The 14,347-nt window shown below is 42.2% G+C and overlaps 6 protein-coding genes across 6 annotated transcripts; 2 read left to right on the forward strand and 4 right to left on the reverse strand.

The window, feature by feature from the left end:
- Window positions 1-159: 159 nt before the first annotated feature.
- On the reverse strand, window positions 160-1,638 carry TRP3 (bifunctional anthranilate synthase/indole-3-glycerol-phosphate synthase; the record flags this gene model as incomplete). Its single annotated transcript, XM_022818519.1, has 1 exon — window positions 160-1,638. One exon carries the CDS (start codon window positions 1,636-1,638, stop codon window positions 160-162), a length of 1,479 nt encoding a protein of 492 aa, XP_022675177.1.
- Window positions 1,639-2,398: 760 nt separating this feature from the next.
- On the forward strand, window positions 2,399-3,667 carry CDC11 (septin CDC11; the record flags this gene model as incomplete). Its single annotated transcript, XM_022818520.1, has 1 exon — window positions 2,399-3,667. The coding sequence occupies one exon, from the start codon at window positions 2,399-2,401 to the stop codon at window positions 3,665-3,667; it is 1,269 nt and encodes a 422-aa protein (XP_022675178.1).
- A 790-nt stretch (window positions 3,668-4,457) lies between these two features.
- Window positions 4,458-5,669, reverse strand: HOC1 (alpha-1,6-mannosyltransferase; the record flags this gene model as incomplete). Its single annotated transcript, XM_022818521.1, has 1 exon — window positions 4,458-5,669. The coding sequence occupies one exon, from the start codon at window positions 5,667-5,669 to the stop codon at window positions 4,458-4,460; it is 1,212 nt and encodes a 403-aa protein (XP_022675179.1).
- Window positions 5,670-6,098: 429 nt separating this feature from the next.
- MOG1 (Ran GTPase-binding protein MOG1) lies at window positions 6,099-6,692 on the reverse strand (the record flags this gene model as incomplete). Its single annotated transcript, XM_022818522.1, has 1 exon — window positions 6,099-6,692. One exon carries the CDS (start codon window positions 6,690-6,692, stop codon window positions 6,099-6,101), a length of 594 nt encoding a protein of 197 aa, XP_022675180.1.
- Window positions 6,693-7,119: 427 nt separating this feature from the next.
- On the forward strand, window positions 7,120-10,182 carry UBA1 (E1 ubiquitin-activating protein UBA1; the record flags this gene model as incomplete). Its single annotated transcript, XM_022818523.1, has 1 exon — window positions 7,120-10,182. The coding sequence occupies one exon, from the start codon at window positions 7,120-7,122 to the stop codon at window positions 10,180-10,182; it is 3,063 nt and encodes a 1,020-aa protein (XP_022675181.1).
- Window positions 10,183-10,409: 227 nt separating this feature from the next.
- On the reverse strand, window positions 10,410-14,300 carry STE6 (ATP-binding cassette a-factor transporter STE6; the record flags this gene model as incomplete). Its single annotated transcript, XM_022818524.1, has 1 exon — window positions 10,410-14,300. The coding sequence occupies one exon, from the start codon at window positions 14,298-14,300 to the stop codon at window positions 10,410-10,412; it is 3,891 nt and encodes a 1,296-aa protein (XP_022675182.1).
- Window positions 14,301-14,347: the final 47 nt, after the last annotated feature.

Raw genomic sequence — 14,347 nt, forward strand, 5'->3', positions numbered from 1 at the left:
TTTTTATTAGGCCTTGCGCCTAGCTATTCATTACTTGTATCTTGTATCCATCCTATCATGCCTTTATTATTTTCTTTAAAACGTCTATATATATATATATTTAATGATTGTATAGATAGATAAACTACAGAGCTTTCCTACTATTTCGAACGTTTTTTTTTAGTTAATAAGTTCTTGAATGAAGGTATCTACAGATTCAGCTCTCATCAAAGCTTCCCCGACAAGAACGCCATGAACCCCTTCCTTCTTATACTGATCAGCGTCAGACGCTACTGTAATACCAGATAGGGCGATCAATAACGTACCCTCTGGGACTTGTCCAACCAAACTAGATGTTGTACTTAGATCCACGTTGAAAGAGTGCAAATCTCTGTTATTGACACCAATAACCTTAGATCCGATACTCAATGCACGTGTTAGTTCTGCAGATGAGTTAACTTCAACAAGTGGCTCTAGATGTAGCTCCTTGGCATAATCGTACAATTCCTTTAACAAGGCATCGTTGAGCATCTTCACAATCAAGAGCACTGTATCGGCACCCGCAAGTCTGGCCTCTAAGATTTGGTATTTGGAGAAAATGAATTCCTTCCGCAATACACATGGTCTGTTGGCTTCGTTACCCTTGAACTTCACGTCAAGAGCCCTTCTAACAGATCTCAAATCCTCAATGGAACCTTTGAACCAATGAGGCTCAGTTAATACGGAAATCGCCGCAGCACCAGCACCGGCATATTGCAAGGCTTGTTCAGAAGCAACAACACTCAAGTCGATATCGCCCTTGGATGGAGATGCCCTCTTTACTTCGGCCAACACAGCAGTTTTTTTGTTTTGAGTAGCACTCTGCAATCTCTGGTAGAAATCTTGCACCTGTGGGGCCAAACCTAGCTTGTAGTTTGTCTCTAAATCCACAAGACGGAAACCCGGAGTAGAAGACTGCTGTTGCACGTCGACACGACGTTTTTCATAAATCGTGTCCAAGATGGACTTACCTCCACTGACATTCGCATCCACAGCCTTGGCCCTCAGATTCGCTTCATTTTCTTCCCAGGTGGCCCCCGTCACTTCAAGAATATTTTTGATCATTTGATGCCCGCTCTCAGTGAGAATAGATTCCGGATGGAACTGAACACCTTCCACAGTGTACTTCTTATGTCTCACACCCATGATAATCCCATTCTCCGTCCTGGCTGTAACCTCCAACACGTCGGGAAGCGTCTCCTTCGTGCCCGCTAGCGAATGGTACCTAGTAACAGCAACTCCCTGCGGAACCCTTCTAAAGAAACCCTTCCCATCGTGGTAAATAGGCGACGTCTTACCATGGACAATTTCTCCAGCAAAGCTTATCTCACCACCAAACACATCAAACATACACTGTTGACCCATACAAACACCAAAAACAGGCACCTTACCACAGAAATACCTGATACACTCCCGCGAAATTCCAGAATCCGTCTTAGGATGGCCTGGCCCAGGCGAAATCATCACAATATCTGGCTTCAATGCCTCCACTTCCTCAACACTAATCTTATCATTACGATAAACCAATACCTCAGCTCCCTCCTGACACAAATACTCGTAGATATTCCATGTAAATGAATCGTAATTGTCGATTAAAACTACTCTTTTGCTGATCGTCATGATGACACCTTTACTTTCTTAAAACCTCTTTCAATAGCCTAGAACAAAACCAATTTCAACCTGTCTCTCTCGCTCTGATATCACAGAATACTCAATTAACAAATAATTAAGTATATCACTCTTACACCCACCGAGTCTAAGTACAAATCTCTCTTCAATTGTTCCAATTTTTTTTTCATTTCCAAATCCAAGATGAGTCAGCCTCTATTGAATACTGAGAATCGTGCTGCTGTGTGCCAAAAGCTTTAAAGTGTAAGAAAAAAAATAGAAGTGTTGATGTTCGTGCGAAATGACGGATATATCAGATTTAGTATGCGGTGTCCAGGTGTAAAGAGAGCATTTAGCCAATAAAACGTGTCCCAGGGGTGGAAACAACCCCCCAAAGCCCAGGAAACAGGTCTCGTAGTTGATCCACCACACCTGCATTCCATATATTCTATTACAAACCTTGGTATATATGCTATAGAGCCTGTAATCGGAGTGTTTACTTCGCATTTTTACGCTTTTCGGCACTTATTAAAGAATCGAGTATTAAACTGATTCCAATTAGAAAAACATGAAACATTAACTGCAAACACGTAAAGTTGAAAACGTAAAGAGAGAGGTTTAGGTAGCCGCAAGTGTTTTGAAAGCTAGTGATTTGGATTGAGAATTTATCGTAGTTTACAGCTATTCTAGTGTGATAAATTTTGGAGTCGAATTGTAGAAGCTAGAAGGAATACTTTTGGTAATAAGACAGATCTATAATTGGAATACAGAAATGGCTAGTATCATCGAGGCTTCAGCAGCTCTGCGTAAGCGGAAAAATCTTAAAAGAGGTATTCAGTTCACTTTGATGGTTGTTGGACAATCTGGGAGTGGGAGATCTACATTTATCAACACGCTTTGTGGGCAAAAAGTGGTGGATACCTCCACAACTATTCTGTTGCCTACCGACACAAACACACAGATCGATGTGCAATTGAGGGAGGAGATTGTGGAGTTAGAAGATGAGGAGGGGGTCAAGATCCAGTTGAACATTATTGACACGCCTGGGTTTGGGGACTCTTTGGATAACTCTCCTTCTTTCGAGGTTATTTCGGATTACATTCGTCATCAGTACGACGAGATTTTACTCGAGGAGAGTCGTGTAAGGAGAAATCCTCGTTTCAAGGATGGGAGGGTACACTGTTGTTTGTACTTGATCAACCCCACGGGACATGGGTTGAAGGAGATTGATGTTGAGTTTATCAGAAGACTTGGGTCGTTGGTTAACGTGATCCCTGTCATTAGCAAAGCGGACTCTTTGACTCCTGAGGAGCTTAAACTGAACAAGAAACTCATTTCGAGGGACATCGATTATTACTCGTTGCCAATCTACAATTTCCCATTCGATGAAGAAGATGCTACAGATGAAGATTTCCAAACGAACACTTATCTCAGAGGACTTCTTCCCTTCAGTATTGTTGGTTCCAACGACGTGTTCGAGTCTTCTGACGGCACTGTGATTCGCGGCAGAAAATACCCATGGGGCACACTAGACGTGGAAGACGCAACCATTTCAGACTTCGTCGTGCTCAGAAACACGTTGCTCATTTCGCATCTAAGCGACATGAAGGAGTACACTCATGAAATCTTGTATGAAAGATACAGAACGGAGGCTTTGTCCGGTGAAATGCCACACGCCAGTGTCGTGTCCTCAGATAGGGTGTTCAGTGGGGTTGACGGTAACCAAGAATACCCAGGATCACCAGTTGCTTCGGGCAGAGATTCGATTAGAGGAGCACACGGTGTAGGATACAATAACGACGTCAACTCCATGCACTCTAACAACAATGCCAATGCCAACAACAAGGACACTTACTTGGCCAGAGAAGAACAAATCAAGCTCGAAGAAGAAAGGCTAAGGGTGTTCGAAGAAAGAGTACAACAAGAATTGCAACTAAAGAGACAGGAATTGCTACAAAGAGAACAAGAACTAAGGGAAATTGAAGAGAGGCTCGAAAGAGAAGCTAAATTGAAACAAGAAGGTATCAAAATGGAGCAGTAAATAAAAAAACAACAACAACAACAACAACATACACATATGTATATACATAATATATATAAAGCTAAAACCCCACCTTCAGTTAACCTCCTATCCACGTATCAATCACTTCTATTGCTAGATTATCTTAGTAGCAAAAAAACAGAATAATCTCACTTCATTAATCTAGATACAACCTTAATTAACACTTAACCAAGCCTAAAAGTGCAGTTTGCATTGTTTCTCTTTCGATGCCCTAACGCTTTGTTTTTACTTCGTGCCAAAATCATGAAAAGTTCCAGAACTGAAAAATTCTTCAAAGCTTTGATCACATATAAAAAGGGCTTAACACTTTCAAAATTAGAAAGAAGTTGTCAAGCCACAGACTACGACTGCAAGAATCTCGATGTGTGTAAATCTGATGGGAGCCAACGAATAACCAAACTTGACGTGGACACCAGTAGGTGTATCCTGTGTTCTGATACTAGTATTAGATAATAATAGTTTGAGAAACCAGTGATAAAATGATGAGTAACCAGATAGGGACAACAGATATTCGTTTAAGTGACGAGGAAAGTCTTTTATAGCCCAGTTTTTAGTAGAGCTTGGGCACTTCTCTGATATATCATATGGTTTTTCAACATCTTAGTAAATAAAATGACTTAATTGTTTTTTCTATTGTAATTTGATTATTTGATGATACATGTGTAAATGTGAATATACTACTGTACTATATATTATGGGAGAAACAGCTACCCGATGCCATGCCATCTTATCTATAATTAGGGTCACACCACTACCGCCGCCGCGCTTTCTATTTGTCGGCATTAGCGGCTGCCTTTGGGAGGGACTTCCAGGACTTCATCTTGGAATGAGTTGCGAAATGGAGAGCCGTGTTGGACTCGGGATTTGATCCTTGGTTATCAGAGTCGGAGTCCGGACGAGGTGCGCTAAATGTGACTTCTGGGAACACCAAAACGTCACCTACAAGCTTTGGGACCTTCAAGTTGTGGAACTGCTTCCATGTGATCTTGTCCAGCACACCACTTTGCACGTAATCGTTGAAGTACGTGAAGATGACGTCGGTCCATGCACCGGTCCCGGTCCAGCCCATGATGGTCAAATCGTTTCTTAAGTTGGTGTTAAGCTGCCCCGAGTATTTCTTATCTAGCGTTGTTTCTGTAATCTTGGCAACCATTTCACGAATCACTGGGTGACCGGGCTTAGCCTGGATGATCCAGTTTCCAAACTGCAAACGTCTCAAGTACGTAGATCTCCAGTCAGGAGTCTTCGAATCGTGCTCAATTCCCACGATAAGACCAATTTCCTTTGGAGAAACGTTTTCTGGGATCCAGTTGGGTACTGGCTGCAACAGATCGGTGTCGATGTCTGCGAAAACACCACCGCGCGCGAGCAAGATCAAGTACTTGAAAAAATCGATCTTCAAGATTGCCGTGGGCAACGAATCGTACGCCTCGATCACCTCTGGTATAGTGGAGTAGAAATAATGAACAAACGCTGCTGCTGTGTCATCATTCACAATCTCATGCACAAACCCAGGGTTCTTGTTCGCCCAGTTCCTCTCATTCTTCTGTAAATCTCCTTCCAGTTTCTCGTCCTCGTCCAGATATGGCCAACTCTGCCACACAAATGCCGGGAATCTTTGAGTAGTACCGTACTCAAACACAACCGCAAGCTTCTCACGCAACGTAGCATGTCTAGCTGGCTGTTTTAGCTCCTGGATCTTCTTCTCCAACACCTTTCTTTCACGATCAAACCGTCTGGCTTGTTCGTCCTGTTTTCTCAACATATCCTGGCTAAACTTCTCGAATTTCTCCATGAACTTCCGTTCAGTCTCCTCAGATGATCCCATGTTAATCTCCTTGGGTAGATTTTGCAACAATGTCTGTAAATCCGCCGCTGATTTGCTGTTGTTGAACACTTTGAACAATATAACCACTGCAAAGATCAACGGAACCGCAATCGTCCCGATTCGTTTCCAGTTCGTTCTTTTCGCTTTCGCCATCTTGATACACCTCGATTCTATCTCCGTAGCAACAACACTGCAAACTCCCCTGGTGTCCTCCTTGAATCCCTTTCAATACCACACAACAAACGCTCTTGTGTGTCTTTACTGCCGATATTATTGTATCGATTTTATATATCTACAGACTTTCAACAATACGTCCATGCCGAACATTCTTTGGAAGAAACTGATACGTCATTACCCGGTGCGTGTGTGAAGCTGTCAAAAAATGGCACGTGATCTGTAGACGACGGTGGACAGCAGCAGCAGCAGTGGCAATACCACCACCAAGGCAACTTGCCGGTCAACCAGCTGGTCAGCCAGCCAGCTGGCTTCCAGATACAGCTCATTAACGTTTGGTCGTCGTCATTTATGAATGGATACATATATATATGTGTATATTATATATAACATAGCCTGTCTCATCGCCTACGCAAAGAGCGAAGGGTCCTCAACCTTGAATGCCTTCATCATGTCCTGGAGAAGCCCATAGGCCGCAACAACGCGGGGCGGAAGAGCCTCGCTCGATTTCGTCGTGGCCGCATGCTCCATCGCACTGTGTTCGGCTTCGTCGTCCGACGAAATGGGCACTAGCACCGAGATGAGCACATCTGTCTCAAACTCCGCCAACCTGAGAAGCCCCAAACACAACACAACGGTCTCCTTGAGGGACTCCTTGCCCCACTTGTACGCAGTCTCAACAGCAACGCACGATTGCCAGTTATCTTGCTGGTTGTACGTCACAATCGTATGTCCACTCGACTCGTCTAGCGATGTCACTTCTTCAAGATGCACTTCTAGAGCCTTGCGGTCGTCTGTTTCGTCCACACGCTGGAGAAGATCGACAATTATACTTTCATTGAAACCGAGATTGTCGCTGGTAGGTTCGTCTGTCCGTCTGCTGTTGACAAACACTTCCTGAGTGTCGGGCACCTGCCTGAGCATCGATGCATCGAGGAAAGTCTTTGGGATCACTGTGGTGATGGCCCCACCGTACAATTCTTGTTTTATCCAGGAGGACATGATGTATGGACGAGGGATGGTAGTAGTAGCAGTACTACTAGCTTATCCTTATGTACGTGTTGACGACTTACCTACCAAGTAGTAGTAGAGAAGGGCTTTATAGATTGCTGCTACCCAAATGGAAATTCAACACCACGTGACCACGAACTAGTCCATTCCCGTAAATAACGACAAACTTTATTGAATTACCCGGCCACCTGCTGCCCCCCATTATTAAGGTGGCAAAATATTGGCGACAGTGTGTGTGTGTGTGTGGCCTCTCCCGTTTCTAATAAGACAAACCAGAAAAAAAAATAAGGATTTTGGTTCTTTACTAACTACTTTTTAACAGCGGCTAGCACTTTTAAGGAGAAGAAACGGTTTTAAAAGGCGGCAAGAGCCAGACTTATCGCGTAACAGTGTCCCAAAGCACACACACACAGATACAATGACAGACAGTAAGAATGGTACAGGCGAGGAAATCGACGAGAGCTTGTACTCTCGTCAGTTGTATGTTTTAGGTAAGGAGGCGATGTTGAAGATGCAGCACTCTAATGTTTTGATCATTGGTTTGAAGGGGCTTGGTATTGAAATTGCCAAGAATGTTGTATTGGCGGGTGTTAAGTCTCTAACGCTTTATGATCCAGGTGCTGTGACGTTGCAGGATTTGTCTACACAATTTTTTCTAAGGGAGGAAGATATTGGACAACAAAGAGACAAGGTTTCGCAGGGCCGTTTGGCGGAATTGAACTCATATGTTCCTGTGAAAGTGTTGGATGGGCTAAATGATGTGTCTCAGCTGTCTGAATACCAAGTTGTGGTTGCTACTGACACGATTTCCTTTGAGGAGAAGGTGCAATTGAACGAGTACACGCATTCGCATGGGATCGGGTTTATTTCTGTGGAGACGCGTGGGTTGTTTGGTGGAGTGTTTGTGGATTTGGGTGAGGAGTTTACTGTTATAGATACCACTGGTGAAGAGCCAAAGACGGGTATTGTTTCCGATATCGAGTCAGATGGTACCGTTACCATGTTGGACGACAATAGACATGGATTGGAAGATGGCGATTACGTGAAGTTTTCCGAAGTCGAGGGGCTTGAGAAGTTGAATGACGGCACACCTTACAAGGTTGAAGTCTTGGGTCCATTTGCATTCAAGATTGGCTCCGTTAAGGAACTGGGTACGTACAAGAAGGGCGGTTTGTTTACCCAAGTCAAGATGCCTCAAAAGTTGTCCTTCAAGTCGTTGAAGGATACGTTGGCATCCCCTGAATTTATGTATTCAGATTTTGCGAAATTCGACTCTACCCCACAGCTACACTTGGGTTTCCAAGCGTTGCACCAATTCCAAGTTAGACACCAGGGCCAACTCCCAAGACCTTTCCACCAAGAGGACGCCAATGAGTTGGTCAAGTTGGTTTCCGACTTGGCAGCACAACAACCACAGGTGCTAGGCCCAGAAGGCACTGTCAATGAGAAGTTAATCACAGAGTTGGCCAACCAGGCAAGAGGTGACATCCCCGGTATAATTGCCTTCTTCGGTGGTTTAGTCGCCCAAGAGGTCCTAAAGGCATCTTCAGGTAAGTTTAGCCCTATCAAGCAATATTTGTACTTCGACTCCATCGAGTCTTTACCAGATTCCGAACAGTTCCCAAGAAACGCTGAAACTACAAAACCAATCAATTCTCGTTACGACAACCAAATCGCCGTTTTCGGTCTAGAATTCCAAAAGAGAATTGCCAACTTGAAAGTATTCTTAGTTGGTTCCGGTGCCATTGGTTGTGAAATGTTGAAGAACTGGGCTCTAATGGGTCTAGGTTCTGGCCCAGAGGGTAAGATCATCGTTACGGACAATGACTCCATCGAAAAATCAAACTTGAACCGTCAATTCTTGTTCAGACCAAAAGATGTAGGTAGAAACAAATCAGAAGTTGCCGCTGACGCGGTTACTGTCATGAACCCTGACTTGAAGGGAAAGATTGAACCAAAGATTGATAAGGTCGGTGTAGAAACCGAAAATATCTTTGATGATCAATTCTGGAACCAGCTAGATTTCGTCACAAACGCATTGGACAACGTGGACGCTCGTACTTACGTGGATCGTCGTTGTGTCTTTTACAAGAAGCCTTTGCTAGAATCAGGTACATTGGGTACCAAGGGTAACACCCAAGTTGTTGTTCCAAACTTGACAGAATCTTACTCTTCGTCAAGAGATCCTCCAGAGAAGTCTATTCCATTGTGTACCTTGCGTTCTTTCCCTAACAAGATTGACCACACTATTGCATGGGCTAAGTCATTGTTCCAAGGCTACTTCTCTGATGCGGCAGAAAACGTTAACCTATATTTAACCCAACCAAACTTTGTCGAACAAACTTTGAAACAAGCTCCAGATGCCAAGGGTATCTTGGAATCTATTAGCGATTGTTTGAACAACAGGCCATACAACTTTGAAGATTGTGTCAAGTGGGCAAGATTGGAATTCGAAAAGAAGTTCAACCACGATATCAAACAACTTCTATATAACTTCCCTAAGGATGCTACCACTTCTAACGGAGACCCATTCTGGTCAGGCCCAAAGCGTGCGCCTGAACCATTGGAGTTCGACATCAACAACCCTGATCACTTTTATTTCATTGTTGCAGGTGCTAATTTGCGTGCCTTCAACTACGGTCTAAAGGGCGACGACGGTGAACCAAACTTGGAATCGTACAAGGCCATCCTTTCCAAGATTGATGTGCCAGAGTTTGTGCCAAGATCGGACATCAAGATTCAAACTAATGACGATGAACCAGATCCAAATGCCAACAACCCTCTAGGAGGCGACGTCTTGGAGCAACTAGCGGCCTCGTTACCAGACCCATCTACCTTAGCCGGTTTCCATCTTGCACCAGCTGAATTCGAAAAGGACGATGACACTAATCACCATATCGAATTCATCACTGCAGCATCGAATAACCGTGCTTTGAACTACTCGATTGAGCCTGCTGACCGTCAAAAGACTAAATTCATTGCTGGTCGTATCATTCCAGCGATAGCCACTACTACAGCATTAGTCACAGGTTTGGTAAACCTAGAACTATACAAGGTTGCCGATGGCAAAACCGATATTGAACAGTATAAGAATGGTTTCGTAAACCTTGCGCTCCCATTCTTTGGTTTCTCGGAACCAATTGCTTCTCAAAAGGGCAAATACAACGACAAGACTTTCGATAAGATTTGGGATAGATTTGACATTCAAGGGGACATCAAATTGAGGGATCTAATCGACCACTTCAAAGAAAAGGAAGGATTAGAGATTACAATGATATCTTACGATGTCTCCTTGCTTTATGCATCATTTTTCCCTCCAAAGAAATTAAAGGATAGAATGGACTTACCAATCACAGAGGTTGTTAAACTAGTTACAAAGAAGGAGGTTCCAAGTCACATCAAGAAGATGATCTTGGAAGTCTGCTGCGAAGATAACGAAGGTGAAGATGTGGAAGTTCCATATGTCACTGTCCATTTGTAATTGTTTTAAATTTAAATTTTTTTAACTCAGTTCACTAAATATCCCAAATAATGAATAATATATGATGTAAAAAAAAAATGGATTCAGAAAGAGATGCAACAGCAAGTCTAACCCACTCCTGGTGTTAAAACGCAAAATACCAATCACTATATTACGTTAAAAACAAACCTAAAAGATTAACGTGAACGAAGTAACTAAATAATGATTTATTGAGTCTAGCGCTTCCATCACATGCTGGCGCTAGCAACTATTCTATACATCTCTCCTCTGCGATTATAAAGGTCAGCATATGAACCTTCTTCACATATCTTACCTTTTCTTAAGACTAGCAATCTATCGCATATTTGCATCATTTGCTGGGAATGTGTAATGATTATTACTGTTATGTTCTTCATTACACTCTTAATAACTTCTGCGATGGCGAAAGAGTTTGCCGCATCTAATGCAGATGTACACTCATCCAAGATGATAATCTTTGGTTTGCGTAACAATGCCCTAGCGATGGAAAGTCGTTGAGCTTGACCACCGGACAAAAGTCCTGTGTGAATTCTTGTGTCAAGATATTCAGGTAAGTTTTCTACAAGCATTTTAAGATCCACAAGTTGCAATACTGAAAGAAGCTCTGAATCAGTAACGTGAGCCTTGAGACCGTATACTAAGTTCTCCCTTAGAGTGCCGTCAAAGAAATTTGTCTTTTGTTCCACAATTACAATTGTCCTTCTTAAAGAGTGTTCATCCCAGTCATTTATATCATCAATACCGATGTTAATCTTACCATTAGGTACAGGATAAAGTCGGGTTAATAATAAAGCTAGTGTTGATTTTCCTGATCCAGATTCACCAATAATTCCTACAGTTTCATTTGTCTGAACGTGAAAATTTAGTGATTTGAACACCTTTTGCGAAGGCGAGTTTGGATAAGCAAATGATAGGTGTTTTACCTCAACTGTGTTTCCATATACCGGATTTAAGTAGTAAGCTGGTCTTCCTGATTGTACAAGGTTGTATGTTTCATCATGTTCCGACTCTTCCAAAACCTTGAAAATATACGTTGCTGCTCTTTGCCCTCTGCTAATCTCAGGAACTTGGTTTATCAACGAAACACATGTCATAATGGAGAATAATAGCAGTGTAAATGTTTGGAACATTTTCGAGACAGAATAGTCTCCATTGATTACTAACTTTATTCCATAGTAGTATAGAATAGCCTGAACAACTAACGCAAGTGCGTTGGTTATTGCAATCCCAAAACCTACCGCTACAGATCTCTTTTTGGATACAATTTTGACTTTAGTTCGTTGAGTAACAATCTCGTCTTCAAATTGTTGTTGTAGTGATAGGGTTTTTATCGTCTTCATCGAAGTAACAACTTCATGGATTCTAGTTTCCAATTCAGCTATTTCTGTCTTGTAAGCCGATTCATACATTTGCAACAACGACCCGTAAATACCTGAGAATAAGATGAATACAGGGATCAAAGAAAAGCAAACAAGAGATAACTTCCAGCCTGATATTAAAGCCCATGTGAGTCCTACTGCGGCAACACATATCAAGGTTGTTATTGCACTCAAAAATTCAGAAGCAAGCCCCCTCAAATCTCTTAGATCGTTCATCATAAGCGAATTCAATTCAGATGAATTATTCACAGAGAAAGTGAACCAATTCAATGGCTTCCTTGTGATTTTGTGCATTGCCATAATTCTTAGTCTCAAAATCCATATTTCACTGCAATACCCTAGGATGAAGTCCTTGAGAAAAGTTGATATACCATCAATGGCTGCAATACTCATGACAATGACCGACCATTTCATCAAATAATATGAAGAACTGGAGTGCGCAGTTCCCTTTGGAACAATTCCCGTCAGGAGTTTTGAGAATATATAGGAGAACATTGGATTTGCAACCCCAGCAATTACAGAAAAGAACAACCCTAATACCAAATATCTTCGGTGTGGAATTGTCTTATTCATTTTTTTTAGAATCGCTGTCAAAGCCATTGGCCGAGGCCTTTCTTGCCTTTCCAGATCTTCTATGTTATCACTTTGCAAAGCCTTTTCAATACTGTCGGGCTTAACTCTTACTTGGCCATTTTTAAAACCTAGTCTTTTGGTGAAGCTATCTGTTTGGGCTTGGGTATCTACGACACCTCCATCAAAAAAAAACTTTGAAAATCTTGACACTGTTCCCATGTCGTACTTTGTTTTATCGGGGGAGTATGGCACCACGCTTTCAACCATGGTAGACTCCTCCAATGCATTATCTTGTAAGTGATAAAGTTGAGAAAAGTTTGAATCCTGATCTTCTAACAAAGAGCTTTTCAAACCACTTTCAATTACTCTTCCCTCCCTCATCAAATACACAAACTCGTCATCCCTTATTTGACTGTATTCATGAGTTAAAATTATAGTAGTTTTACCCTTTCTCCAATAACGGAAAGCCTCTATCATTAGATTCCTAGATGATATATCTAAGGCACTCATGGCTTCATCAAGAATTAGGATAGGTGTATTTCTGATATAGGACCTGGCGAGAGCAACTCTTTGTTGCTGCCCGCCACTCAATGTTACCCCATGCCTTCCCAACAATGTATCTATACCATCTGGTAAATCAATCAACAAAGAGGATAACAGTGCAAACTGGCAAGCTTGTTTAACCATTTCATCAGTAGCGTTCCGATCTACAATAGTTATATTTTCTTTCAGAGTACGGTTGAAAAGAGTACATCTCTGCTCTACTAGGGTAAACTGCTCCAAGATCCATGAATCGTCTAGCCCCTGCAAGTTGTAGCCTCCTAATTCGATGCTTCCGGAATAGTTACTATACATCTTAAGTAACAAGTTGGCTAGTGTAGATTTCCCTGAGCCTGATCTGCCTACAATAAACGTAGTACTTCCTTCTTTTATGTCTAACGAAACATCCTTTAATACGTAATCATCGGGTCTTGTAGGATATGCGAAAGAAACGTTTCTGACCTTAATATCTCCCTTATACAAGGAAGGTGCCAAGCCTAAAGAGGAAGTGGAAGATATTATTGACTCCCTTTTTTCCCATCCCAAGGCTGAGGAATCATCTTTCATAGCATCTTGATCAGAGAGTTGTCCTTGAATCTTCTCCATAGCCACTTTACCCTTTTGCAATGTAACTAGCTGTTGCAGGGTACTGGATAAACACGAACCAAGCTGCAGACAAGAAGAGAAACATGTAATCACATCTCCTGCATTTAGATTTCCCTTTCTGACTTGCGTATTTCCGAACCAAAAACCCTGAACGAACATGCATAATGTTAGGAACCTTAACGTAGACGCATTCAGAGCAGAAAACAAACACGACTTGATGAAATACTTGTTGCATTTCAATGCCAATCTTTCAAACCTAGTTTCTTCAAAATGGGCAGTATTGAAAAGTCTAATCATTTGGAACGCGTTCAACGACCAAGATAGAACCAAAGATGCCTGTGCAGAGGCCTCATTCTCCAGCTTTGCAAACTTTTCCACGTTATAAGAGAAGAAAGTAGCCAGTACGGCCAGTACTGGCGTACTGCACAGTATAATGAGCGTTAAAGACCACGAATAGTACATTGATGTTACGATCAACGCAATGATAGACGTGACGTTTTGAAAAATTATCGCAGACGATTCTGCTGATCCAGCTCTAACTTCTTCTACGCACCGATTGAGCTGAATGAAATCGCCTTCTAAGGTCTCGTTTTTGTCATACCACTGTAAATTCCGGTTGAAGTAGAACCGTACCAGCGACTTTCTAATCCGGAACCCCTGCCTCTCGCCAACACACATCCAGCACGTAAGCGAAATCCATGAAATGGGTATCACACAAGCCGCTACAGCTGCAATAGAGAAAGCTCTCAGTGTTAATTCATGGATGAAATCCGACTTGGAGGCATATGTATTTGAATTTAGAGAATGAAGTAGACCAAACACCCTACCAGTCAAAATAGATGTAGCGGCAGGAACCAATCCATTCCCAATAGTAGTGAAAATAGTAACAATTAGCAGTAACCAATCGTCTCTCAGTCTCAAATTACTATATAGAGAACGCATGTCTTTCTGATTGATTGATTGTTTGTTTGTTTGCCTTTTCCATAAACAACAGGAAAGCATGTAAAACACAACCAAATCATGGAATAGCACAGCAACAGTTCTATCTT

Source organism: Kluyveromyces marxianus, chromosome 3, assembly GCF_001417885.1.
Source record: "Kluyveromyces marxianus DMKU3-1042 DNA, complete genome, chromosome 3".
NCBI lineage: Eukaryota > Fungi > Ascomycota > Saccharomycetes > Saccharomycetales > Saccharomycetaceae > Kluyveromyces > Kluyveromyces marxianus.